General features: G+C 37.4%; 3 protein-coding genes across 9 annotated transcripts; 1 reads left to right on the top strand and 2 right to left on the bottom strand.

Moving 5' to 3' along the window:
• The first annotated feature begins 3,551 nt into the window (after positions 1 to 3,551).
• Positions 3,552 to 16,882, top strand: LOC124302054 (trypsin-like). Of its 2 annotated transcripts, none has more exons than XM_046757823.1 (6): positions 3,552 to 5,548; positions 13,264 to 13,358; positions 13,468 to 13,627; positions 13,744 to 13,857; positions 14,798 to 14,947; positions 15,203 to 15,354. In XM_046757823.1, the coding sequence occupies exons 1-6, from the start codon at positions 5,216 to 5,218 to the stop codon at positions 15,218 to 15,220; spliced, it is 870 nt and encodes a 289-aa protein (XP_046613779.1). In that variant the 5' UTR covers positions 3,552 to 5,215; the 3' UTR covers positions 15,221 to 15,354. The 2 variants fall into 2 exon arrangements, with proteins under 2 accessions (XP_046613779.1, XP_046613778.1); XM_046757822.1 differs by lacking the exon at positions 15,203 to 15,354 and adding an exon at positions 15,361 to 16,882 and having other exon boundaries at positions 3,553 to 5,548.
• On the bottom strand, positions 7,332 to 27,695 carry LOC124302052 (E3 ubiquitin-protein ligase RAD18-like). Of its 4 annotated transcripts, none has more exons than XM_046757813.1 (8): positions 27,534 to 27,695; positions 27,229 to 27,307; positions 26,604 to 27,117; positions 26,145 to 26,409; positions 25,880 to 25,940; positions 25,016 to 25,795; positions 23,278 to 24,877; positions 7,332 to 7,342 (listed from the first exon to the last, which is right to left on the bottom strand). In XM_046757813.1, the coding sequence occupies exons 1-7, from the start codon at positions 27,582 to 27,584 to the stop codon at positions 24,489 to 24,491; spliced, it is 2,139 nt and encodes a 712-aa protein (XP_046613769.1). In that variant the 5' UTR covers positions 27,585 to 27,695; the 3' UTR covers positions 7,332 to 7,342; positions 23,278 to 24,488. The 4 variants fall into 4 exon arrangements, with proteins under 4 accessions (XP_046613769.1, XP_046613770.1, XP_046613771.1 ...); XM_046757814.1 differs by having other exon boundaries at positions 24,422 to 24,877; XM_046757815.1 differs by lacking the exon at positions 7,332 to 7,342 and having other exon boundaries at positions 23,704 to 24,877; positions 27,229 to 27,304.
• On the bottom strand, positions 17,613 to 23,284 carry LOC124302053 (sperm-associated antigen 1). Of its 3 annotated transcripts, XM_046757818.1 has the most exons (10): positions 23,023 to 23,284; positions 22,440 to 22,719; positions 21,996 to 22,209; positions 21,548 to 21,709; positions 21,176 to 21,303; positions 20,949 to 21,052; positions 19,989 to 20,655; positions 19,551 to 19,674; positions 19,296 to 19,469; positions 17,613 to 18,562 (listed from the first exon to the last, which is right to left on the bottom strand). In XM_046757818.1, the coding sequence occupies exons 1-10, from the start codon at positions 23,178 to 23,180 to the stop codon at positions 18,480 to 18,482; spliced, it is 2,094 nt and encodes a 697-aa protein (XP_046613774.1). In that variant the 5' UTR covers positions 23,181 to 23,284; the 3' UTR covers positions 17,613 to 18,479. The 3 variants fall into 3 exon arrangements, with proteins under 3 accessions (XP_046613774.1, XP_046613775.1, XP_046613773.1); XM_046757819.1 differs by lacking the exon at positions 19,296 to 19,469; XM_046757817.1 differs by lacking the exon at positions 17,613 to 18,562 and having other exon boundaries at positions 19,130 to 19,469.

The raw sequence follows: 27,695 nt of genomic DNA, 5'->3' as shown, positions 1-27,695 counted from the left end.
CGTATGAAATATGATGTAATAAACACAGTGTATTAATAAGTAGAATCAGATTACATACGTAATTTAGCATTACTCACCGTTGTAGAATAGCGATGAAACGACGATCCCGTGAACGTGAATGACGGACGGTGATGAGTCAGAGGACTGCAGATGATAGCAATTATCAGTATCATCGACATGTAACGCACGTACAAATCTAATTGTCGGTACCTTTTACGCTACTAACGTTAAACCGTATTGCGCACGTATAGTTAAGGTGTAAAAAAAATGTGTATTTCTCTAGAGGCACGCACACAACACACACACACACATATATGTATGTAGTATAATCGATGCTTGTTTAAATTCGACATCGTCGATATCGCCTAGTGATTATCTCACTCCTGAAACTGCAGCGTTTTCATACAACTGCTTGCGGTGAAATTTTCGTCACCTCTCGTTCCCTTTTTTCTCTCTGCATTTAATTATAGTCTTACATATTTCCTCAATAGCTAATTACAAGAGCTAATGAGAATATGATTTGCGTAATTAATAAATTGATTACTCAAGTTGACTAAAAAAAACCTGTAGGCCGAACTTTTAATAAATTGATTACACGATACAAATATTAATTTCAACTTTTGGTCGAAGCCGAAATCAATTACCAGTTGGTGAAGAAAAAATTAAAACAAATGACGTTTCAAAATTATAATTCATTCTGAAAGGTCTTACGTACTTTCAGAAATTGCGATTAATTCGGGAAATACGGTGAAGAAATTTTTGTTATTCGATAAAGAATGTCAATTCATTTTGAAAGTGCAGGTAATTTATTTATCTTAATTATCAATCGCAAAAGTAATTACTTGCAATTACAGATTTTTCGCAAATCCTTTTTCACTGTGTGATATATCAACATTATGATGGTCCTTGATAGGATTGTTTTTGCATTTTTATGCTCCCGAGGGCTTGAACGCTTTCAAATTGATAAAAAACAAATTAACGAAAATTTGAACTCGAAGTATCTTACGGAAATATCATGGGAAACACTTTTTTTGATCGTTGAAATTTTATAAGTCGTTAACGCATGTACCGAAAATAATGGAAAATATGTGTTTTTGTAGAAACGCTCTTGAATAAATTCGTTAATTAACATACGAACGCTTTCATTTACGGATTTTATGCGTCAGAGCTTTTTCGTAAAGCGTTCAACTCCCCCCAAAAGTATGTATTTCCCATTATTTTTAGAATATGCGTCAACAATTTACAAAATTTCAAAAAGCAAATAAAGTTTTTTCCATGATACTTCCATAAGATACTTCGAGTTCAAATTTTCCTTAGTTTTTTTTTTTTTTTTCATCAATTTGCCAGCGTCGAAGCCCAGACCCTATTAAGGACCACCCTAATCAACATATTACAGGCATGCATAGGTACTTGTGTATAATTAATAACTGAGAATGTATCGAGTAGTGAATTATTAGCACGTCTGTACGTTATATCTTCATTGTATACAGGTATACTATCGTATAGAGTATGTACGAATCGTGCGTGAGGCGTTTTTTCCTCAGCCACTCCCTGAAATAGCGCGGGAAGGGGGGAATTCATTATCGTGTAGAATTATAGGCGGGTCGCAGGGTCACTCGAATATTTAACAACTGAATTTCTTTGCAAAGATTGCAAATGTGAGTTTTTCCATTTCTGTATCATTCTTCTTGGAAAGAAGGAAAATGATCCAGAGATCAGTTTTTTTTATTTATTTATTTATGGTGTAAATTTAATTTCGAGAAATCGGATAACTTTTTTTTATTCTCGTTCTTGTTTGGATTTACATTTGAGTGGAAAACTTTGAAGAATTAGCTGGAAATACATTTAATTAGAGAAAAACGTTTTCCATTATTCTTTGCTCGAGAGTTGTTTTACAATAACATGCATAACGTGTTTTTAGCGTGTACGTTAACTGCCGTATGAAATTTAATACCTCGCCGAAATATTCTGACCATAATAACAATAAAATTGTATTGTTCTCGAGATGTTGATGAAAAATTTCAGTCCGAATATTTGAGTATATAATATTTAAACGCTTATACCACTTCGTAATTATAATTTCGAGTACAACATGACATCTTTATTAATTCATAAATTTTTTAGCAATAATACGGCATTGAGAATCTAGAGTTACGTCTGCAGTGAAAGTTTCAAGAAATACTTATCTGTAATATTAAAATAACGTAGCAAAACAATACTCATACATCAGCTTACAATTAATTCAAGGTCATGTTACACAGTGCAGAAAATGCCATTTGCCGTAGATGTAATCTCGCGACCTTGCGACCTCCAGACTCTCGACAGTAAAATATTTCAAATCGATGGCTTTGCATCGTTAAAAGCAATATGTGTGAAAAAATTACGTAATACGCCAGAAGTACAATGAATTGTATCAGAAATTTAATGAAATGATGCGTCAGAAGTACGAATATAACATATTTCATAGATGCTTCAGTTATGTACTTGAGATATATTGCATCTGCAGTTCTCATACGCGTTTGCAAAATATTACGTGCTGCAGTGTGAGTGAAGGGATTAGATTTATCTGGTCGGTATTTTCAATCAATCGTCGAACTTTGCTTGAAAACTTGATGCGGAGGAATTGAATATTCTGTTACATTTTCGACTTCAGAAGAATAACATAGCGATGAAAAAATAAACCTCGTTATACACAATTCAAAAATGGTCGGGTTAAAAATGAGAAACGAACACTGAAAGAAGATTAAAGGGTTACAGAACCGAATTTACAAAAACGTGAAAAATCTGTTCCGTTCAGAATTTCGAAATGTAGATATTGGAGTTATGGAAAAGTCAAAATTAAGAATCCACGGAACGAATAATTGTAAACAAGCAAATTCTAATGTTTCTAAATATTTAGATTTTCAATACTCCGTACGTTTTCACATTTGGACTTTTCTTAATTACGATCATTTTTCAAATTAGACTTATTGTTTTTTTTTTTTTTTTTTTTTTCTTAGATAAAACAGATTTTCCTAATTTTGAAACCTTGGAAATTGTAACCCTTTCATTTTCGAACTTTTCCACTACGTCACACCTTACCCCAAAATATTTATTCAACGGCCAACCGAAGTAATCTACATACTGGTAGAAAAAAAAAAAAAAATGTTTCCATCCTAAGAATGGAATTTCCCATACAAACAGTACGAATCGTTTCGTTATTCCGGAGCGTGCACGTACCTGCGTCTATGTGTAACGCGATAATGCAAGAGGAAATAAGTTACAACCGCCGAAAGTGAAAATATACACACGAAACAACTCCCACCGAATATACATATGTTTGTATACATATATGCATAGGTACAGGCGATATATATATGCATGTATATAAATATATATATGTACACACACACACACATACATGTACGAATGTGGCGTGTAATACGCGCGGAACACTGACACATATGCCAACTTATCTTCGGTCAGGAGCTCGGCCGGTAGGTTTTGACGTGTGTGCGAGGCTTAGGTGAGGTCGGTATATCGCGTACACATTATGTACAAAAGCGCTAGTGATTCGCCGGCCACAGCCGGGGGAACCTGTGCAGCACGCGACGAGACGACGACGATCTCTTTCGATCACCTCCGTCTGCGCAGGTTTGAAAAAATAAAATAACCGCGCAACAAACTTCGTCGTGTGTTTCATTCCGACAGTGGTTATTCATTTGTTTGTTAATTTTTTTTTTTTAAATCCTCCGTCACCCAAACACCGGGCCTTACGGGCAGTGAGGTGTAAAATAATTGTAAAAGTTGCAGATCGTAGGAAAGCTTGGAAAACCAGTGAACTGGGGTAAAAAAAAAAAAAAAAAATAACGAACATAACTACGAATCACGAGTAAAATTTTTTTTCTTTTTAATAATAATTATAATAACAACAACGACAACAACAACAACAACAACAACAACAATGTTTAATTGACCGAAACTTGAGGAAAAGGAAATTGTGGAGTTTCGGTTCTTTTTTTTTTTTCTACGCACACACTTGATGAACTTTAATTTTAGCGCCTTCGCAAGCTTTTACAAAAATAATAATTCACGGTGTGTGATCCTGATATTTCCGCTGTGAGAAAAATTAAGCAGCTTGCGAGTTTTTTCGACGTGTAAGCAACTGGAACGATTTCTTCCGGTTCATTTTGTTTAAATTCCACTGCAGCTGTATCAATTCGTATAGAACTACTGCGGGGGAGTGAAAAAGGTGATATTTTCCGCAGCCTTGACTCGCTGGACAACAAGCTCACACCCTTTTTACAGGACACGCAGATTTGATATATATATAGAAAGCTCGAACCAACCCCTGAGCAAAGGTGCAAACGAGCAGGTATACGGCTCGATTGACGGTTACCGAATTCGAATGCGAATGGTCTTGAAGGAAGTTGGTTTAGTACCGCAGCTTGGTAATTACACGCGTGTGCAAATGTGACGTGACGTGAGTATAAAGGAAAAACAAATTTCAAGGTGAAATTCTTCGGCTTTGAATTATTTCCCGTGCAACAAGTGCGGCCTCGAGCTTGTACGAATACGGTGGTTGCAAGTGCAAATGCTTTTGCAGAGCGTTGTGAAAAGGAAACGCTAAGGAAGAAGATAAGATAACAAGAATTAGCAGTAAGCAGAGACAGGAAAATAAATAGAATATACGTAAACAAAAGCGGCGGGTGAAACGTGTGCGGGTGAAATATCGTGTGCCAATTAGACGCGTTGCATGACGGTTTCGGTATTTTGAGGATCTTGCGTGACAAACGGACCCAACCCTCGAATAGCAAACGAAACGAAGGTCGGAAAGAAGGGGAAGAAAGGGAAGTGGAAATTAAGTGTGAACGAAGAATCCGAGGAGGAGTTCGATATCGGGTAACGCGAGAGAAAAGGGAGCAACGGAAGACCGGGAAGAGGAACCGAGAGATAATTCATTGGTGTCACCGTTAATGGTATATACCTTCGAGAAATTACAGGCGAAATTACACCGTCACGGAAGACGAAGAAGCGATTTCAGTGCGATCGCGTGACACATGTGTCGAAAGACAAGCACAAGATTTTCCGATAGGACGTTGAAAAGACCGGAAGAACTGCGAACTCGGTGACGATATTTTCTTCGGTTATTCTGACCTAGACACTTGACGGAGAAATAGCACCAGTAGAAGGAAAGAGACGGGTCTGGGCACCTCGTCGCACTCAGGACGGGGTCATGAACAGCAACTTGAACAACACCAACGAACACAGCTACTTGTGCCTCGTAGCGATTTACGCGATACACGTGGTCGTGTTCCACCTCTATTCGCCCTCCCATCTACCCATCGACACCAACAGCCCCCCGGCTCGACTTCAACCCATGGCAAGGTGGAGGGCGCGATCAACCCTCGGCGAAACTCGGCGGAACTTCACCGGATCCGTTCTCCACGAATCGGAACTTCCGCTCGCCGATCGTGATTCGGACGCTAACGAGACTCTTCAGGGGCGAATTCCACCCCCTCGTGTCATCGGCAGGGTTCAGGCCACCGTTGGACAGTTTCCACATCAGGTAAGATAGTGGAGGAGTAATTCGGCGTGGGAAACCGAGAAATAACTTCATTGCGAGTATGGGAGGAAACACTCTTCGGGTTGGGTGTATACTGTGGAAAAAAAAAATTTGCCAAGTCGTTTGAGGTCATTTAGTTACTTGAAGGCGTGCGAAGTCACTTGAAGTGGTAGAGCTAGGTGTACACTGTAAAAGACATTCTGTAAGGTCAGTTGAAGTTAATTGAAGTAACGAAGTTATGCGGTCACTTGAAGGCATGCAAAATCAGGTAAACTCACTGATTGAGGTCAGTCACCCGAAGTCTTGGTGTCATTACAAGATGGTCGCACATTGAGTGATTAAGGAAATTCATCATCCGTGCGATACATTTGCTCTTGTACCTGATTCAGTCGATTTATAAAAGAAAACCTCGAACCAAGCACGCCTAAAGATGTTACCGAAACAGAAGTCGACATTTTTCGATTGATCTATTTGACTAAATGACAGATAAACAGAAATTAATTAATAAAAAATGGTGGTAGTGTTGTCGAAACAAATCATAGCACGAGTGTCACAAAGTCAGTAGAAAAATTTTGAAATATTATCGGGAACTTGTGTAGATTATAAATTTTCAAAAATACTGGGCACGTTATATTCTTATGGGACTGGAGCTTCTTAGACTGTATAATTTGGGTTTTTGATCACACTTTTACACACATTTACACTTCCTAAAAGTCATAAAACTTTAACATCAACTTCGATAGTTTTTTTTTTTTTGTTTAGAATTTTGTCGTGAACTGTAACGAAATCATGCAATTCCCTTAACAAATTGAAGCATTTCTAAGCGAGGATGATTTTCGTGTAAATAAAGGATAAAAGATATACGAAAATTATTTTTCTTAAAGTTCAAATACCGATTTTTTAGTCTTAATCGATTTGGAGTAGGTGTAAAAAATCTGGTATTCAATTCAACGATGGCTGATTTTGTTGGGAGAGGTAATTTTTGTAGATTTACTGGAATGAATATTTATTATTTAGTAAACGATTTAACACAATTGCTTTTGATAATCAAAATCAATACCTACATGGATCTTAAAAAATTAAATATTCATCGATAACAATATGAGAAAATAAAATCGTCTGAACCGCAATGTAGAGAATAATCTTATGATTAAAATGAGTAATTGAAGCGCGAAATCGAACGGTTATACTAAATTTTTAACAACTTCAAAGCACTTTTAGATGAAAATTCGATGTCTAATTGTGAGCTTTCGGTTATAATTGCAGTGCTTCTTTTTCCTGCATTGTGAGCGGAATCATCGCTGCTCGCGAATATAGAAATTTGATAAAAATTATTGACAAAGTACTGATTCTTGGCTCAACAACTTCTCAAAGTTAGGAAAAGCGAGAAAAAAAAACCGTCTGAGAAGTCTCCAGTAATTTTATTTACACCAATGACAGTGAACGCGAATAAATCAAGGTTCCTGTTATTTAATAAAAATGAATCTTAGCAAATTCGTACAACACAAGCTGAGATATCAACGATTTGATAAATGATTTTATAATTAGGACATTCGTAGTTATTAAACTCTGTTTTTTATACGATTTTAACGTTGATTGGCTCACTTTGCTCGTTGACCAGATTCCAAAGGTGTTTGAAAATCTTTTAAGAAATCGTGCATTATACTTTATGCAGTGCAGTTTTAACGCGCAAATGTAATTGTTAACAAACATCTACGGCGCCGTATAAGTACTTACGCAATTTTATTTTTAGCTGCTTTGAGAATAACCATTCGTGACATGTTTTTCATCCGATCTCTGGAAATCTTTCGATATAAGTGAGGCAAACAAAATAATCCCGAAAACTTTAGAATCTGATCAAAAACACCAAAGTTCAATCATTTTGGACGTTCGAACTCTAAGACCTTGTCTCAAATTTTTTATATCCTTTCTTATGTTCTATTACACAGTAGTGATATTTTTTTCATTCGTGTTCACCATCATTATCGCAAATAACGTAGCTGGAGATTTTTCATGAATTGGATCTGATTTTGTTAACGAATGAATTTTCTTTACATGGACTATCTGACAAGAATTCTTATCTCAGATCTACAACTGACTAAACAAAAAACGATGTAAGTTATAATCAAGAAGCTTAACCGTGTTAAAAATATTGCAAACCCTCGCTTTAAACGACTCGTACAAAAAGTTCGTTAAAAAAAGGAACAAATATGAATAAAAATTTGGCAAATTATTCAACTTTGCCGTATAATACCAATGTGTACTTTTCTTTTCTAAATTCCGATATTTCATTAATACGATCGGAATATTCTTTCAATATAAAACTCGATTCAATCATATTCAGTTTCACTTTAAAAACCGTGACCTACCTTACCTTTTTATTGTACGATTACTTCTTTCGCTGAACCGTTACATTCTTAATACCGTGACAAATACGTGCGTAAATATCGGTCGTTGAAATTGAAAAAAAATGTGATAAAAATAATAATCCAGTATACGTGTGATTATAAATATAAATACACTGTATCATAATTTTTCGGTAACTACAGCCTTGAGTTATCCGCCAAACTTAACTGTGTGTTCGTCCAGTTGAATAAATCCTTCGCATTACTTTAGCATTGGACCAAACCCGAATTGTGATTGCCATACAGTGAGAAGAAAGTCTGATACAAGTGACCAAATATACGATAAAAATTAATTAAACATACCATATCTAGCGGTCACAGTTACTTACGAAGTTCAATTTTCATATCAAACCCGGAAAAAAATTATCGTTTAATCTAAGCTTAAAATTGTTCATCGGCTTCAGTGCGTCGCGAAAACAAGCACGGTGATTCATTTTGATTATTTAAAATATTTTTGATGGCCTTTGGTTTTTTTTGCGTCGAATTCATGTTAAGGAAATTAAAAAGATCGATCCGTTTTCACCATCTGCGGATGTTTGAACTACAAAGTTCGGTTGAAATCGTCGAAAACTTTATAACCTGACGTTTTCTGGTCGGGTTAGGTTAACGGAGCGGTTGTTTCATTTGGTAATAAATGTTATGTCGTAAACATTTATGTAATATGTAGCGGTGTGTACGACAGAGGTTTGGTACGATTATGCTGTTGCATCTCAGGGGCACGTTGGGCAAGCACGATCATTCGATTCGGTTATTTTTAGATACGAAGCTTGCAAGGTGAATTAGTTGCATACGATACCTTGTTTTGCCGGTTCAAAAACAGTCGCATCTGAGAAGATAAAAAAACACAATTCATACATGCAGGCATCTCTCGAACGTAAAAGCATATTTTATCTCTGGCGCCTTGGAGTTTTTGGATTTATTTTTTTTTACGAAACTTTACCCCAGCCGAGTTCCATAAATTATTATAAATATGGTATAAGCTTTGCGAAAAAATCTAGGCCGCCAAAAAAAAGAAAACAGTGATGATCAGTTGAACTTTAGACAAATTGATCGCTTTCGTACCGAATGATTGAGGAAAATATTTCGTCGAAAGGTTTTAATACGGAGGTTATAAAAATAATCTTCACCTTTCGACCTTGGTAAAAATTAACGCTTTCAGCCGAAACGGCTTCATATCTAATGCCGATAATGAGTCGCTGCGTGCCATATTAGAATCTAAACTGAGTAGATTTCATTTGAAAAAAGTACTCACATTAACCTACGACATTGGAAATAATTCGAACGCGTTGCGTTAAAAAAGATAGCTTCATTGCTTTAAACATACGCGAACAATAAATAATAGAAATACTGCTTGTACAAAATTGAAGGGAAATCATTTTGCAACGACTTTAACCTTATTATAAATTACTTTTGTGATTGCTATTTGCAGTAACGCAAAGGTCGTTGGTTTTGTATTTCTTATGGCTTAACGCTAATTGTAAAGATGACACGTGTTTATGACAGTTTTTCGTTTCTAGTTACACGCATTCTACGATTTTTGACAAATCATTTGTAACCCATTCCTAAAAATTGACTTTAAATAAAGAATTGCAATACTGTCCGGACAGGCAACTAAAACGATATAAATGTGAATTCACGTGAATCAAATTGAAATCGTAATATAAAACGATAATGTTTTCCGTAATTTTCACCATAATTGAACTCTGTTTATTCGACTTTGCAATTTTCGATGCTTTTCCCCGCCAACGAATGATTAGTTTAAAGGCGTTATGAATTTTTTTTTTTGTAGGAGGGGCGTTTCACATTTTTTCATTTTTATTATATGGTTGTACGCCTGCTGCATTTTTGACAGATTCCATTTCACTTCTGCAGCAACACAATCAGCGTAACTTGACGTTCAAAGTTATCAAACTGGTGCCTCCTCCTCGATAACATTTTGCTTTCATTTAATTTCCACACTTCTACCACGGACATCGCAACCGCCTTAAACATTTCGAATACTTATTTGTTTTGTGATTGCGATTTCACAACGCGAGTGATATCGCGCTTTTGTTCGACATTTCAGAAACCTCCGGGGCGGGGGGGGGGCTCAAAACTTGTATTTGAACCATGCGGGAATAAAATAACGAAAGATAAATTGTTCGAAATCTTGATTTTTCAAAGTATCTCTTATTAGCAGTCTTTCGAATCATGTTATGGTTGTCAGAAGGTTGAGATTATTATTCCTGTAAGCTGCCGCAGGTCAACCGTTCGTACACAGTAATCTGTCGAATGAGTTATTCAATCCAGCCATTACAATGAGGAAAATTGAATTCATACATGTAGAAATAGTTGATGGAAAATTCTAGTCTCAATGGGTATCTTTACAATAACGATTTGTGTACTGTTAAAGCAACACGAAAATCTGGTACAAGTAACTATTTACTTCGGTTATAGTTATCGAGACTAAATGTCCCGCTTATTCTAGGATTAAATATGTTTGTTCAGTTGACTACATTTTTCAACCGAATAAGGCAACAAAATTAATTCATTACTCCGCCGATAGCAAATTATTGCAATGGTTACAACTTACAAGAAAATATAATACCACTTACCGTAATCAAACGAAATAGTATACCTATCGGAAGAAATTTTTAGTTTCGGTTACCGCTCAGTCCTTAACTATTTTCATTTTTTACCACAATCAAAAAATATCGTTCTAGATACAAAATGAAAATTAGTTTCGTTGCTGTTATCGGAAAGTCTAGTATCCGTTACTATTCTTTCTCATTACGATCACTGTTACTAGATTTTCTTACAACTGGTGCGAAAATTTAATGCTTGTGCAACAATAAATTGATATTAAAGCCTCATTTAACTAAAAAAGTAGAGTAAACCTCACAAACTGATTTTGCGTTGCAATTACCGAAAAAGGATCGACAATATTGCAAAATGTTTACGTGTACCTCGTTTTTCGTAATTCCAACAATATTCAAACAGTTTTTTCAACGATACCTGTTTTACTGAATTTTTCTAGTTACTGTAACAAATGAAATTTCTCTCAGTGCAGATTTTGTCGGTTACAGCAGCAAAACTAATTTCCATTTTTTACCTAGAACTATATTTTCCGATAAACGGTTATGCTGAGGAATGAATACAGCTTAGGACTAACATAGTAAGCACAGATAGAAATTTCTTTACGCACAGTCATCTGACGATGACGTTTTATGTGTACCATAGATACATGCTAAGTGTGTACCAATTGCAAATAGTTTGCATAATGATATGTAAGTGAATCATCGGGTATTTCCTTCGCAAATGAGTTTCCATACTGATAGGCTTCTCTCGGGGAATCAATAACAACTATCAGCCTTGATCTATCATTTCATTCTTGTCTATTTCGATCAATCAGATTTTTTATGGGTCATCCGTTTTGCACCACATGTATCTTTTTTCTAAATCTGACACTGTTCCACATTTACCCGGAATTATTTAGATACGTTTTCACTAACGCCAAAAACTCGGTTACGTAATTCCACGATTTATGCCCATGCGTGTCATTATATGCATGTGTGGCACGAAATATTACGTTACAGTTTATACTTATCATTTGAATTACCAAGAATTTCTCGTATGATTCAACCATGATATAGACACGAACGTATATTATGAAAAAAATATTTAGTCTGACGCAGAATGTTACGCGTATCTACACTCGTGTCACATACAAGGCTTAAAACCGTTTGTTCGCGTTAGTATTTGCGCTGCTATATGTATTTTTGTGGTATTAATGACATCACTGCGAGGCCGATGGCGTCAAGATTTGCTCGACTGGCCAAACACAACGATTATACATGTATACATACATGTATACATGCATACATGAAATTCAATGAGCACGCCTCATTGTTAGTACCAATGGAGTGGATTGAACGGGGGGGAAAAACAAAGAAGAAAGGATGCCAAATCGGTGACGAGAAAAATAAATTTTCCATCCTACAAGCCACATAAACAGTATGTGCAGGGTTAAATAATTTATCGACGTGCTTTGTGAGCTCTCTTATCGTTCTACGATAAGCAATGATATATAATAATCTGATAAGCGAAAGTCTAACGAACAGAATTGCGTAAGTACGGAATCCGCAGTTCGATATCACGGGGGAAATTGTGCCATGAGATATTCCAGTCAATGTTTTTCTCTCACCTATAGATATTGTTGTATGCAATGTAAACCGCGACCAAGGCTGGACGATATTCGAAATCGTTTCGATCTCAACCTGAACTTAAAATATACTTACATTTCCATCAAATACTTGTATTTCTTTTTATATTTCAAACGTCAGAATGTCCGAGGTATTCATAATTTTACAATATACAGCTGCTTGTCGTATATTTAATCATTTTCACACTCAGCTCAAAACTAACTGGGAAATTTTTACAAAATTACTATCCCCAAACATGCGCTCTACACCTCGAAAATATTCGCGAATAAATGTCGAAACTTCCCTCGATGATTTTCCAATGGTTTAAAAACAAATGTTTCAAAGAAGCGTAGAATATACATGCGTGTGTCAAAAAAATTATCAGAAATCTTTCTCGCTCAACATACTCAAATTTTCTCGAGTGATTTCTCTGAGAGACTGAAATTCATCGAAGCTTCCATTAAGATTAGAATAATCACACGAGTTTTCAGTAGATTTCAGAAAATTGACTAACAAATTCGTCATTGCAATTTTCCGAAGCTAGCCGTCGAGTGTCGAGAAGTTCCAAAATTATTGAAATTTAAAAAAAAAACTCAGAATTGCGAGAGATTTCAAAAATTCCTGTTACTTCCTGAGGCAAATAGTTGGCGCCTGAATTGTACAACACCTGTAAAGCGGCAACTGCAATGTTGTTTCAGTATTTACCTCTGCCAATTGCAATTTTTAGATTCCTTCCCAAGTACCTACTAATCATTTTTTATTTTGAATACTATCCGAAAAACACCAGTTCCGTTTCAATAGCAAATTTAGCAAAAAGATATATGAGATAATCAGAGAATTTTCTGGATTATGTTAAATTCGGTTCCTGAATGATAAAAACTTAAAAAAGTCCGGTGAACCTGAAATCGTATGCTGTGCCTGTTTTTCAAGTAGAATGGCGTGAGGAGAAAAACGAAATCGAAGACGTAGTGAATATATTTTTTTCCGAGCTAGTCATTCTTCAAGACAGTCTAGACTGCAATGTGTCTACGGCGAGCGCGTGGACTGGTATAAAACGATCCTGAACTAGATTATCTAAATCCGTGCTGTATTAATAACTTGGAACCACATATATACGTGTGCATATTTCTAGGTCTCTCTCAGGCGTTCGAAGACTGGAGTCCACTTTTGCGGTGGTAGCATCATCGATGAAGAATGGATCGTCACTGCCGCCCACTGCATGTACAGGTGGGTAATTTGTTCGGTTAATCACGTCGTTTACCAAGAGGAAGTTCATCGTCTCCTAATTACTCGATCCTCGAAGTCACTGTACCGTCCATTACCCCTTATATTTCAGCAACGGGAAACTCATAGCGGCCTCCACCATCAAGGTATACGCCGGTGACCTGTTGCTCAACGAGCCGTCTTCCAGATCCCAGACGAGGGCAGTCAGGAGAGTTGTAGTGCACCAAGATTTCGACGTCAACACGCTCAGGAACGACATCGCACTGCTAAAGGTACTGTCCGGTCCTAGCGCTGATTCAAGAGGAGACCAGCCGTGAAACATTCTGCTTTTCATACTGTAAGTGGTGGGCTCATATTGATAACTGACCCAGGCCTCGTTTATTTGCAGCTCCGGTCTAAACTGACCCTGGACGATGAAGCTGTTGCTGCAAAGGCGCTCAGGAATGAAACCGTCGCTGATGGAACACCCTGCCAAGTTTCTGGTTGGGGCGTAACTAAATACGTGAGTAATTTGAGGTCTGGTTGGATTTTTTTTTATCTCCAAGGTGACCACTGTCATCTGTCAGTTGTGAAACGGTCACTCACCTTGTATCATTTTTAATAATGATCGTAACTTCATTATATCACAACGATCATAAGACCAGTGAATCAAGTTTTACAAACTCATCACGAAAAATCTCTCGGTCTACATGAGATACTCCTATATTTTAGAAGCTGATCTAATTCATATTACTAGTATCTTCACTCATTGGGATATAAGATACTATACTATATGTCGTGTGAATGTAACAACTGATTGTTCGAAGTAATTTTACCAGTAAAATTTCATCAAAACTTTCTTCGTTCGTACGGCGAGGATTTTTTTTTCGAATACTTGAATGCCCCAGCGATCGACATCATTCCAGTTCAACTTCGCAATTTGGAACCTCGTTGAAAATGAACAGTTTTGCTGAAAAGTTTTCATATACGCAAAGTTCTCTGACCATTTTAACTGACTTATTATCGTTCGTTGTCAACCCGTCATTAAATGATTATAAGGTGGTTATATCGATCAGTGATCATTAGCTAAAAAGTTTCGGAGATAAATCATTCCTCTCACACCCAGCTCCATCTAGAACTTGTTGCAATATATATTCGGTAGTCAATTTAGGCAAGTAGATGCTTTCGTGACAAGAAGCCGTTTCGAATTGTTTGTTGCTGGGTAACTACTCGGTACGGTCGCGTGACTTGTTGCTCCGCGTACTTAAAATGTATGATAAACGCCAAATTGGTCTAGCTCTTGTAACTAGAACGAGTTGGTCACTCTGGGCGTTTCGATATAGTCATATATCTTTAACAACGAATAATAGCCGATGTCACCCACTGTGTGCAACGAATGACGAATGTATCAGAAAATAAACTGACTAACAGTGAATTGCAACAATTTTTACGTTCTGTTTCAGAAAAATACCGCACTGAGTAACGAGCTACTATACATAGACATACCCGTCGTCGATAGAACACTGTGCCGAGAACTGATGGCCAATTTTTCCGACATTCCTCAAGTGATGATCTGCGCAGGATACATCGAGGGTGGTTTTGATAGCTGTCAGGTAATTCGAAGAATCATTATAAATCTAGTGCCAATCGATGCAATCACTTGGAATTCGTAACGAGACTTTATTCACTTATCATTTATTCTGGTGAAGTTTCCTCTTTTCTAATCTTCCCTGATGACGATTCAGATTTCGTCCAACTACTCTGTCAAATTCTTATAGAGAATTGAAATATTCTCTGCACAGCATTCTTAACCGTATCAAGTTATCGTTACATCATCAGTTTATTGTTTTGTGAAAATCTTATCATAGAAGAACCGTTCAAATTGATCTTTTGATGTTCAAAGAGCAGTTGAAGCAATGTCATTCGATCCCTGAGCGATCGTAATCAACAGAGGTTCGCAACTTGACCGAGAAATTAGCCCCTCGGTCAGTTGTAAGCGAAATTCAAGAGATGCAAAATATTCTAGGGTGACTCGGGTGGCGGAATGATATGCGACGATATGCTGACGGGGGTCGTGTCATGGGGAAAAGAGTGCGGACTCGCTAATTTCCCGGGAATCTACACAAACGTCTACGTCTTCAGCGACTGGATCGTCGAAACCATAGCGACCAGTGCCTCCTCTCCAACCTCGGCCAAGGGCTGGAGTCCAGCAGCTTGGGGCGTCTTCCTCGGGTGTCTTGTATTCCTTTTTACCTACACGGATCGGGAGAGAGTCGAAAGTGAACCGCCATCCTAGGAACGGGTAGGAAAACGCGTGTTTCGCGAAACAGTCACGGCGAGAGCCAAGTTGATCTGCTTGTTGAACGGGACCCGCCGAACTTCACGTACCTCCTTGACGAATGTACAATTTACTTTATGTAAAACGATCTAGCGCATCATCGGTCAAGAATCAGCAAGTACAATCAGTCTGCGTTACCGACAGCGTAAAGAACATTCGGTTGTCTATAAATAGCTGCCAACGGTTTTGGGCAGTAAATCGTTCGAGCTCATTTTGAGGTGCATGAAATTGACCGTATACTATTACTATATAGTCTGCGGATTTCCCAGGCTCGCAACGTGCACTTGACCAAATTTACTTACGTACACCTAAGCCGAAAAAGTCGAATTAAAATAGAGAGGGCAGGAGTGAAAATCTTGAAAATTTCTCCGTGTACGAAACAGCCCTCTTTCCATTGGTATCTTTCAACTACGACCATGTCTTTGATTACGCCAATAATTGGGATCAGACTCGGAATGCGAGTGTAATCGTGATGAGTTAGGTTAGATCAGGGTTTCGTGCTATTTATGCCGAAACGAAGAGGCAAAGAACCTCGTGCAAGCTAGTAAGCCTTTATTTCGTCATTTGGCGTCGAGTCGGTGCGTAAAACGCAACAAGCATTGAGCTTTATTTTTAAATACGAACATCGAGAATTTTGTATGCCCTGCCAGCAGATCGCGCTCTCCAATATACGTTGGATCCCACCAAACTTGCTCTAGTCTCTTATATAATACGATAACGAATGATCATACGGATAACAAAACAATCGTCGTTTTTTTTACCCGTTGAAGCACAATCCGATCTTACCATTCCGGATATACATACTCGTATAATAGCATTGCCCATTCAATATACTTAGTGTAATAATCATGCTCGTTTAATCGAAAAACAAGAAAACGAAAAGAAGCATAACTTACTTTGCTGTAATTTGTTTATACACATTCATATACATATATATGTATGGTACTGTTATTATTATTGTTAACATTATCATTATTATATATTCATAATTTGTCATGTATGATATGTAAAATGTTTTATTTTTATACAGATCAAAGTTCAAACATTGTACAGACGTTAACTGTGAACATGTTTATTGTAAATATCTTACACAAAAACACATACGCAAAATAATTATTCATTCGTTAATTATAAATTATTATACATTTTAGGTATCATTGTATGAAAACAAACAAATATATTATAGTATGTTATTTATACTTGATACAACTTTAAGGGTAACTTAGTTTCTTCATCTTGCTTCTTTTCCTTTTTTCACTCGCTAACAGAATCATTGTATTTATTTGGAAACAGGTTTCGTTGGCAGTAAATCATCCCTGTGGCGGATGTATTTTTATTGCGAGTATATAAAATCTTATTTGAAAAAAAAAACAAAAAAAAAAAAAAAATGTGTAGGTGGACAAAAATATCGAACCATCACGTCTTGATTTCATAAACTATAATTAATATTATCTGATGTAGGTGATGTTATGAGCTAATTTTTTTTTTTTCTTGTCTCACTACCCAAAAACTATTCCTAGTACCTATTTTAGCAAGTCTCAGGTCGCGGTCAGAATGTCAAACCCATCGTAACGCGATGATGAATCAACGAAGGTCGTACGCATATTTTACACCTTTACGAATCGCGTGTACAAACTGTAAATAAACGATATCGACGCCTGTGCACTAAGCAAAATTATCAGTGGATGTATTGGTGTGTGCATGACGGATCCGCCGGAGGCACGTCAACAGGATAATTGCCAGTACTTACGTGTGATGTGTATGAATGTCGTGCTTTGGCCTTTGGATAGGAATGAAAAAATGGAAGAGGACAGAACAATGAAAAACGGATGAGAAAGTGTGAAAAATATTTACGTCGAAGTTCGCTGGTTGCTGGAAACGCTGTCTGAATCGATAATTGGAGAATCAAATTGAATCTACGTTAGTACTGTTTTTCATAATAATATTTTATTGATCATAAGTACAGAAAGTCAATTATTGAAGTATATGTATTAAATGCTATGAATACGATGTATAACAGTAAATCAATTTCGTCCTCAGTGTATGGTGCGTTCCGAGCCAACTCGAATGGCAACTAAGCTTGATCCACTTGGGTTTGATTCTTTTTTTAAACCATTGTGCTAATTCGAAAACACGGACACTTTTCTCGGCACGTTCAACTTTAAAACCGAAAAGTAAAAAAAAAAATACTTTCTGAATAACGTCTGTAATATACCGAGTTGTTTCTAAGTTGAATCATTTTTTCTACTAAACGTTCAATCAATTTTTAGTTTAATTTAGAGAACATGTTTCAAGTCCCACGATTTTCCGAAATTTTAAGTGTTGATAAATAACGTTTTCGAAGGCTCGTAAAGTTTAATAGCGATAAAAGTGTTGGACAGAATGAATAGTTTTCATGTTTTAAAATATTTGCAAAAAAGATTATTTGGTAACTTTTTATTTATACAGAAAAAATCGAAATCAAGTTTCTCGAATCCATTCGGATGAACGGAAAAAAAAATAATTTTCATAGCTATTCTAAGCCGTTGAAAAAAATATCGTTATCCGATACAGAATCTTGAGGTTTTTTTTTTTTATTCAAAATTGGTAAAAATTAGGAATAATAACAATTTAAGAGGGAAAAAAAAAAAAAAAAAACTGAGGACATGCGAGCACGTTCAGAGTTGGAACAATGAGACAAAAATAAATAAAGAATCGGGGATCAGACCCAAGATGGTCAGGGTTAGACGTCGACGAGTTGGCTCGAAAGTACTACACGATCTGCACGTGCGCACACCTACCTATTTGTATTTATATACTTGGGCGATTTATACGTTGTAGGCGTGACGCAATTCCGCGGCAGCCAAAGGCGAGTTGTGTTCCTCGACGAAGTTTAGCATCTTGAGGAGAACTGTAAAATTGATGAAACATGAAATATACATACTTCAGAAAAAAATATATATACATCGCAGATACCTTCCGGTATATCTACCGGGTTATCTAATCAATTAGCTGACCGCAATCGCGTCAAGATATTGGAAACGTGCACCAAAAACTTCGATATAGATTTATCATTTCATCGGGTAATTGGGAAATCGTAGTACTTAGATAATCGCCGCGGGAAGACCTACAGTCTAATTAAACAAGTATAGTATTAGAATAAAACAAACGAATGATTCAAAAAAAAAAATGGCACACAAGGTATAATTGCGTTGAACATTAATTTGATTTGAGCAATATGGTTTTATGGGTTTAAAATAAAATTTCACGTCGACAAATTTTAAATACAAAGACCAATTACTAAGATAAATTACATATGTCGTTACATATTAGTTAATGGTATTGTTGCATTTAGAAAGGTCGTTTCAAGAAATTTGACTTCTATTGTTCATAAAAATTTAACAAACAATATGAGCTTTACATTAAGAAAAAAAAAACAGATCAGACGTGAATATAATCTTTCAAATTGTGATCAACATGTGAGCATTCCTAATTTGAATCTGCGGTATTATATTTTCCCCGCGCTAATGATAGATTATTTTAACAAAATGTGATCTTAATATTTGACCAAATTTTACACCGACGCTGTATCCCTAATTTAACCAATTTATCCATAAATATTTTTTGATTTTTTGTCAGGGTACCTTTTTTGTCGACCGAGTCCATGAAGGATCGTACAATGGAAAACCGGCTCAGCTTAGCTAAGGCTTTTAGATACCGGTAAACCAAGAGAACGTCCTCACGATCCTTGCAGAAATGTCTTTCAAGGCATCGCAACAAAATTGTGAACATACCTCCGTCCAGTTTATTTCCGATGACTGTGGAAATACGGTACGAGAATGTTGATTGACTGTTGAAAAATAAATGATAATTCGAATTGCAGACTATTTTTGACTCACCGACATTGAACTCCTCTGGCGCTAAAGATCGCAAGAGTTTCGCATGTAGCGATAAGTCAACATCGGTCTTCAGCGATTGCCATACGCGGAGAAATTCGTAGGGCGATTCGATCGAGTCGAGATCCTGGAATTGATAATAATATTCGATTAAAAAACTATTCGAAAAAAACCACGTTGGCGGAAACTGAGAAAATTCATACATCGTTTTAGAGGATGGATAAAAGCTTGTTTTAAATACAAAACCATGCACAATGAAACGAATAAGCTTTATAAGGTTGAAGTGATCTTGATCGACTTGAATTCAATTATTGAAATACAAAAGCAATGTACGACTAGGTCGTGATAAAATGAATATATTAATTTCTGGTTAGCGAATCTCCTAATTGATCTGAAACATTAAATTTCTACAAAACTGATTATAACAATGCGATTTTTAACCTTTATCACAACTTCCTGTTCCTTGAAAACGGGTTTCTCGTATTTACTAGCAACCTCGACTTTCTTGTGAGTCATTGAGACAGGGGACAGGATTTTCTCCCTCGGTTTTTGGCACTCCTCTGGCTTTTTATCCGCGAGCTTATCTCTATTCTTGTGCGTTTGCAATTTCTTCCCTTTTTCATCCCCATTTTTCGTCACAGTTTTTTCTCCGTTTCCCATACTCTTAGTCAGCTCAGCGATCGCCGGCGGCCGACTGTAAGTCGATTCGTACTCGTTATGACCGGGCAGTTCCTCGATCATCAGCTTCGGCGATTCCGCGTCTGGGCAGCCCGTTTTTGTCCCGGACGTATCAGCCTTCCGATTTTCCCAAGCGGATCTAACAGCCAACGGCCGCGAACCCGACGTTCTGCGAGGCGGCGGCAAACAGTAGCTGCTTTTGTAGTGCGGGGGCGGTTTTGGACTCTGCGAAAAACCCGGTGCTCTGTCGCAGAAGCATATCTCGGACTGCACGCCGTTCGAACTCGGGGAGGAGTCCTTCTTTTCTTCTGGTAAATCGTAAGCGTTTTTTACCGTCGATCGCTCCTTAGTTACGTTATTCAATTCTTCATTTTTAGCCACTTTCGTCTCGGAAATGACCGCCGGAATAATTTCTTCCTCGATTTTCATTCTATCGCAGATTCAGAATTGAATCGAATTTGTCACAGGATTTAAACATTAAACGAAAATATGCTATATCTAGGAATTTTACTTTTTGTTTCAATAGTTTTCGATAAGTAATTTATCGATTCAAACTCCGCTGTCCCTTTTTGATTTTGTCTTACATGCAATTAAATTCATTTTATATTCTTTCAAGTCCCACGTGGGATAATAGTGAGTATTTTCAAACTAGAAGTATCTACCAAGTTGCAACTATTCAAACAAATACACATCTTGGATTTGCTTTTTTTTACTCAGTATTACCTTACTTTCTTGGAATCGGACGGTTTCTTCAATCTGTTTACAGCCGCTATGGCTAGTTTGTTGTTTGGTTCGAGCTGTAAGATCGTCTGATAATCGATGAGTGCCTGATTTTTTTGTGAGACAAAATTGCTGTGTGAGAGAATTGAACTTTTCTATTGTTCGTTGTTTTCTTTTACACGTCATTTATGAATGAATCAACCGTTCTATAATAGCCTGATTGTGTTTACCTGTGAATTTTTTTCCAGATGTTCAAGAGCCAGTGCTCGCCTCATCAGAGCCGTTACGTTGTTATACTCCATACTCGACACGATGTTGCAATCGTTAACAGCCTCCTGATATCGACGCAACTTTATATCTGCATAAAAGGAGATACAGGTTGAAGAATTTAATTTGAAACTTTACCACACAAATTTTGCTGGCAAAATAGCCCAAATCCGACGCGTTGTTCTATGATTATTATATTTCTTTAAATTTTAGCAATTTTTCTTATCTTTTGATTCAAGATTTCTCGGATCGAGTCAATCGTTTCAAAACTATTTTAATTTAAATTCTTAATTCTTAAACGAGGAATCGTTTCTGTTCTTGAAAAAATCGCCTACTTGTTATTGCCCGGTTGTTGTACGCGTTCACACTCGGGTTAATGGTAATGCTAGAATTGTAACGTATCAAAGCCTCCTCGTAATCGCCAACCCTGTACGCCTCGTTCCCCATATTCTTCTCGTGCTCAGCCAGCACGCCTAGTTCCGTTGCCGTCAACGATACTGAAAAATAGATAGATCCTGTGCTAATTCGTTTCTTGGTTAACAGCTGATTGTTTTGGCCGTATTGTAAAAACATTAATGCACAAAAAGCTTCGTGCAAGCTCTCAAACTTCCAATTTGTCACGGTCAGTAAATATAGAATAATTTCTGCGATAAAAAATTACTTTTATATCCAAATACGACACGGATAGAATGCCGCACTACCTGGGATTAGGTAGCGTCGAAGAATCAATTCTCGATAATTTTACGATACTTGAACTCAGTGTGAATATTGACAATATCTCACATTTATTCACTATAGATTCCTTTGAAAATTTCTTGGCCTCCTCATGCTTTTCTCTTTGTCTCTGTTGTGCGTTTTTTGCCTCTACCTGCATCCTCTCATCCTGTAAGTCGATGCGGTCAATTTCGGCATCGGCGTCGAATCTGTCCCAGCCTGCGTAATCGCAAGAGGCAATCGCCTTCGCTTTACCCCGTTTCGCGCCGCTCTGCGAGTTTCTCTAAGAGACACATAATCGTAAAATTTACACGCTGACTTTGATGATACTTTTTCTCAAAGAGGTTCATCGCGGTGAAAATATTCTCTGCAAATCGTCACAGCTTTTGCAAAGCATCAAACTTATCCGATAATTTTTTTCTTTTTTCAAATTCTTGTTTTTGTGTAGGATTAGATACTGTGCGGATTCATGCTCGCAAATTCGCAGAAGAGTATTTCACCAGAGTGTCGTACTTTCGCTGATCTCGTTTCTGGCGTCTGCCGGATTTCCGGTTGCGGGACTAGCGGTGTAGCCGTAAACGCCTTTCCCTCATCAAGGTCCTTCTCTCTTCCCTGCATCTCGCTCATCCATCTGGCCATATCGTCGTCGATCAATCTACGGTCCTCGGGATCCAACATCGCCCGAGTAACGACCGGCTCTTCGACCCGAAGCACGCGGCTCTTGGGACTGATTTTGGCAAGACATTCTTCGGCGCGGTTTATTAAGTCCGGAAATATACCCTCCTCGCCCGATCTTCAGAGTCACAATTAACGACAGAATGATTATTTGTTTTTTTGACATTTCGGCTAGGATTCCTCTGTCTATGAGGGATAAAAATAATTCGCTGGACCAACGGATCTTAGTGTTACTATACATACAATAACAGACATCACAAGAAATTTGTTGTAAATATTAGAATTTTGCAAGTTTAACGATAACGGGCTTGTTAAATTGAGAATCCCACTTGGCTGTAGTTGCAAAATCTTTACTTTGTCACACTAGATATCATCGGTCCAGTGATTGCTTTTTCTTCTGTTTTTATATTAAAATTTGTACCTCAAGATCAGAACAATTCGTTCGAGCTCCTTGACGTTTGAGCAGCCGGTTACGTACTCGTAAGATAAATGCTCTATAGGAATGTCATACTTCTGTAAGAGCGATCTCTTCTCGTCTGGCTTAACCACAGTCACGAGATCCACCTCCTCCTTTCCCATTATTTCTACACGGTCGTTTTCTGCGCTAAACTGCGCCAATGTTTCCGCGTTTACTCGATTTCTACCGCTTTTGATTACCCCGCGTTTCCATGACTACCCGGGACTTGTTTACGACTCGTGCACGATGTTCGGACACGTTTGTTCGATAACCAGCAGCGATTGCCGGGAAGAAATGACTATATCTAATTATATCCAAATTTTATCTCAATCTAGTCTCATCTAACTATCTGTATACATGGATGTAGGTATGTACTGTGAACTTCGCCACTCAGCGCCTGCAAATAAGCAACCGAAATTACATTTAGTGTACCAACATATTTAAAATATAGTATCAGTTGCAAATCTGCTAGCGTTGAGTGATCAGGTTCATAGAATCCTCCCGGCATATATTCAATAAAGCAATTAATTCTAGTATTATTAAATCTATTTCAAAAGTATTTTTTGTGATAATTGTAAAATCTCTAAATTTTGTACAGTATGATTGATAGATTCATGTAAGATCTATAAATTAGACCCATCACTTCGAGTATACGCACCATAGAACATTTAACACGGCGATTCGGCCCGCCTTTACATACTTGTTGCATTCCGATAATTTCGTCTGCTTTTTGTCGGTTGACTTTTTTCTCAAACTGTAACTTATACACAGGCTTGTCTTGAAAGACTTATGATGCGCATACTCGAAATGGCCCGGTATTGGATTACATTAGATGAACCAAAATTGGATCCAATTAGATCTATTGACTTTTTCTGGGTTCACATATCGCACCGACGCGGAGGAGAAATCGGATTTCGGATCGCGACGCCTGAAATTCGGAATCGTTTATTTCATTCAGTAACCAATTTTTTTAATTCTTAGACCCCATCATATATGAAAAATATATCAAGACGCCATACGTAGTCACAAAATCTAAGTGGGCCGTATTTAATCATCGAATCAAATCTTTATCGTATATTTTACGTTATATCGACTTCATATAACGAAATAAAGGACTAACATCTTGCACAGACTTTTCTATACTCTGACAATGAGCAACTTCTACAAAACTGCATTAGCTGACAATCAAACGATATGCCATGTTGGTCCAGTTCACGTCCGCATTTTTAAGGGAATTGTACCCAGTAAGCATGTATGCAACTAAAGAATTCAGAATGAATAAATAGGTAAGACGAATATCGAAGTAACCAATTTAATTCAGTTATTTCGTATCCTTTTTACTGATTTACTTAAATTTGAATACCTTATCTTGATTATAAATATATTACTATAGACACAAGTCGCAAATTATAAAGCCTATCTTTTAAACTTCACCGCTTGGGCCGTTTTCGCAACGATCTTTTTGTATCATTTGTCAACTGATTAACCGTGCCGTCAGGTTTAGCATCTGCACTTGTTGGATACGGAACCTCCAACGTGTCACTAACGTCATCAATAACGTTGGATCGTTGTTCATCAAGCACCTTCTTTCGTTTCCCCTTCTTCTCGAGTACTTTTGGAACTTTTGAAACAGTAGCATACGAAATCTGGCTTCTTTTTCTAGATGACCGACGGACGGTCGTAAGCTCGACTTCGACCTCAGTTTTTTCCGAATTTTCTTTATCCATCTTTGAGCTACTCAGATTTCCGCCGTCGTAGCTCGGCTCACCGATATCCAGAATCGCGTCTCGCATCCTTGAAAAATCGCTATATAAGCTTCCTGCGAAACAGATTCTCAATAAATTTTACCAGGATACAAAAATGGAATTGAAAATGGGAGAAGTGCAAGGAGCTTTCGAAAGGTCGTTTTTTTTTTTTTAGATCATTTAATCGAATAAATTTTCTCCTGCCTACGCACCATTATCAGGTTTTGGCGATACTCCCTTCTGAATTTTTGCTGCAGACCTTTGCCTTGTGGTCTGTACATCGGTTTCAGAATCCGTTTCACAATTAGACTGGCTGTCGACGCAAGTCTTTGTTCTCTTCCACTGCTTGTGCGATTTTCGAATGAATTTCTTCGATCTATTCACTGCACTCCTGCGTTCATCACTGCAATTGTCGCTGAGGTTGTCCTCGGTGCTAGCATCAAAAATGTCGCTCTTCGACTCACTGCCTTCTTTTATAATGGATGTTGCTATCAAGTTGTTCTCGTGGCAGCTCGACTGAAATTCTGGGGATCCGCTAATCCGGGACGGGTTTGATGAGACAATAGCATGTGAACATTCAGACTCTGAATGTCTCTTCCAATCCAGATCTACGGGGGTTTGGAGTTTTCTTTCTAGCAACAATGAGCTTTCAACTTTGAGGGGAGAATTCTGACTGTCCGAAGATAATTCCAATGCTAAGAACTGCATCGGATCATCTCGTGAATAATGCTGTAATGGGTATGATGTGTTCGAGTCTGAATCTGACCGAAGATACTGACTCAAAGCTATGCTCGATGAGCCTGGCTCGTATTTTTCGTTGCTTTCACTCAACAGACTCTGACTAGTAGTCGTCAATGGTGTCGATGACGTCGTCGCCATGCTCTCCTCATCTAACTGACGACTGAACAACGATCTTCCCACCTTCTTTTGAGACTTGTCACGTCTGTTTATAGACTGTATCAATTTCTGGTAGTTGTCCTTATTCTTATACACTGGAATTTAGTGTAAAATTAATATGTAAACATCAATGAGAAAATAAAAATAAATCGTATGCACTAGGATCAAATTAAACGTACGATATTGCTTTTGCGCTTCTTCAATTGAGCTTGGGTCTGACTTCCGATCAATGTTCAACAACTGCAAAATTCACAAAATTTCAATTAGACACTAAAAGTAGATTATCACATAGCTGAATGAGTTTATTTTTTGGATGCTCAAAATTGAGATAGAAAGATAACTTGAACTGTTCTTTTGCATAGAAAAATATTGGCATATAGATTAAATTTCACAAAATCTTCATGCTTCATGGTAAATTAATGGAATAAACTTCGATTTAATTACAGATCCAGAAGAGTTCATCCGCTGCACACTTTTCTCAGCGACTTCTTCTTCCTCACATTGTTTAACGATCTCGTGGACAGATTTAGGAACAATTTTGTCTCTCTCTGCATTATAGAGTGTGGAAAATTTCTGCAATCTCTTTTCTAGTACTTTACGCACTCCCGAAGTTGATAAGCCATATTTCTTCAACTGCTTGCGGAGTTGAGCATCCTTCATTAAGTTCATGACATATTTTGGCATTGGCTCTAAGGTGTTATGATGAGATCTATAACAACGTGCTAAGTAATGAAAATCAAGAACCATGTGTAAGGATATAAGCACTTGACATTGAAAACAAGAAAAAATACAATAATTGTGAGTTCACTTTCAATAAGAAAAATATTTCATTGATTTATGTTCATTTTCTGAAATTCCAGGCTAGATGGTCACTCTTAATTGATCAACGGAGATGCTACGTACCGTCTTGGGGGAGACATGGATCCTTGCCTCTTCAAACAGTCGTCCAGGTGCCTATTGATTTTTGTTGCCATTATATCAATGCTGCAGATAGGGCAAAGCACCCTCTCAGCGCTTGTTTCGGCTTTACTTTTGTCCGCACTCTTTGGTACAAAGAGGGAAGATATCTTTGGCGTATTTTCACTCGTACCTACAGTGATATTTTTTTTGGGTGTGCCCATTAGCTGAGTCTCATCCCTCACTCTTATAGAAAACAATTTTTTTGGAGTTTCAATTGGCTTGTCAGCAGCAATTAGTTTATCACAGTCTATCACAGGTAATGCAGGTGGATGTTTCTGATTCCTTCTTATCTCAGCCTCTCTGATACAGCTGACGAGCTTTACTTTCAATGATGAATAGCACTCCATAAATTCATCTAATATCCTATTTGGGTGCAAATCTTTTTCGTACAAATTCTCGAAACATACCGGGCATTGAGTTTTATAATGCAAGAATTTTCTTATGCATATCGAACAATCTGAAAGAGGAACAGAATCATAAGAACAAGCAGTCAAAACAAGCGGACAGACTGAATAGTAAATCAGTTATGAAAATCATGGGCACAATCCATCGCCGAAAGATATCTTACAATTGTGAGAGCATGGGGTAACAACCGAAGTCTTGATGTATTCGTAACAAATCCTGCAGTGCAGGAGCTCGTCGATCTTCTTCGAAGGTTATGAAAAGGTAAATATTTCATTAGATCGAGTAGTGTATGTTATTATTAACTTACGGCTGAATGGTATTGATTCAAAAGCTTGAATCAATTTTCTAAATTTTGTTTACAGATTATCAAGACCATGTCAGCTCAAGTTAGGTGAATTGCCGAGAAGATTGGTAAGTCATAACAAAAGACGCATTCATCGAACAAATTGAAGATTCTGTATGACATACCGTTAATTCTACATACTCCGATGGCCAAGAAACATCCGGAGATTGTTCCATAATGAATATGTAGATATAAACACATGTAACCAAGTATGTAATTCGAGGTTATGTGGAGACTCTGGTGTTTACTCCGATTCAGCCCCCTGACACACGCTGCCAAAAGTGGTT

Source organism: Neodiprion virginianus, chromosome 4, assembly GCF_021901495.1.
Source record: "Neodiprion virginianus isolate iyNeoVirg1 chromosome 4, iyNeoVirg1.1, whole genome shotgun sequence".
Lineage (NCBI taxonomy): Eukaryota > Metazoa > Arthropoda > Insecta > Hymenoptera > Diprionidae > Neodiprion > Neodiprion virginianus.
The sequence above is the reverse complement of the archived record's forward strand: the minus strand, read 5'-3'. Positions and strand labels throughout refer to the sequence as shown.

Excerpts from the sequence above, each read along its gene's own strand:
- LOC124302054 (XM_046757822.1), top strand. The coding sequence starts at position 5,216 with ATGAACAGCAACTTGAACAACACCAACGAACACAGCTACTTGTGCCTC. Across the intron at positions 5,549-13,263 it reads TTGGACAGTTTCCACATCAG|GTCTCTCTCAGGCGTTCGAA; the intron begins GTAAGATAGTGG and ends GCATATTTCTAG. Across the intron at positions 14,948-15,360 it reads GTGGTTTTGATAGCTGTCAG|GGTGACTCGGGTGGCGGAAT; the intron begins GTAATTCGAAGA and ends AAAATATTCTAG.
- LOC124302053 (XM_046757817.1), bottom strand. The coding sequence starts at position 23,180 with ATGGGAAAGGAGGAGGTGGATCTCGTGACTGTGGTTAAGCCAGACGAG. Across the intron at positions 21,053-21,175 it reads ATCTGGAAAAAAATTCACAG|GCACTCATCGATTATCAGAC; the intron begins GTAAACACAATC and ends CAAAAAAATCAG. Across the intron at positions 20,656-20,948 it reads TCCGATTCCAAGAAAGTAAG|AATGAAAATCGAGGAAGAAA; the intron begins GTAATACTGAGT and ends AATCTGCGATAG.
- LOC124302052 (XM_046757813.1), bottom strand. The coding sequence starts at position 27,584 with ATGGAACAATCTCCGGATGTTTCTTGGCCATCGGAGTATGTAGAATTA. Across the intron at positions 27,118-27,228 it reads TACCCCATGCTCTCACAATT|ATTGTTCGATATGCATAAGA; the intron begins GTAAGATATCTT and ends TTCCTCTTTCAG. Across the intron at positions 25,796-25,879 it reads AGAAGCGCAAAAGCAATATC|TGTATAAGAATAAGGACAAC; the intron begins GTACGTTTAATT and ends ACTAAATTCCAG.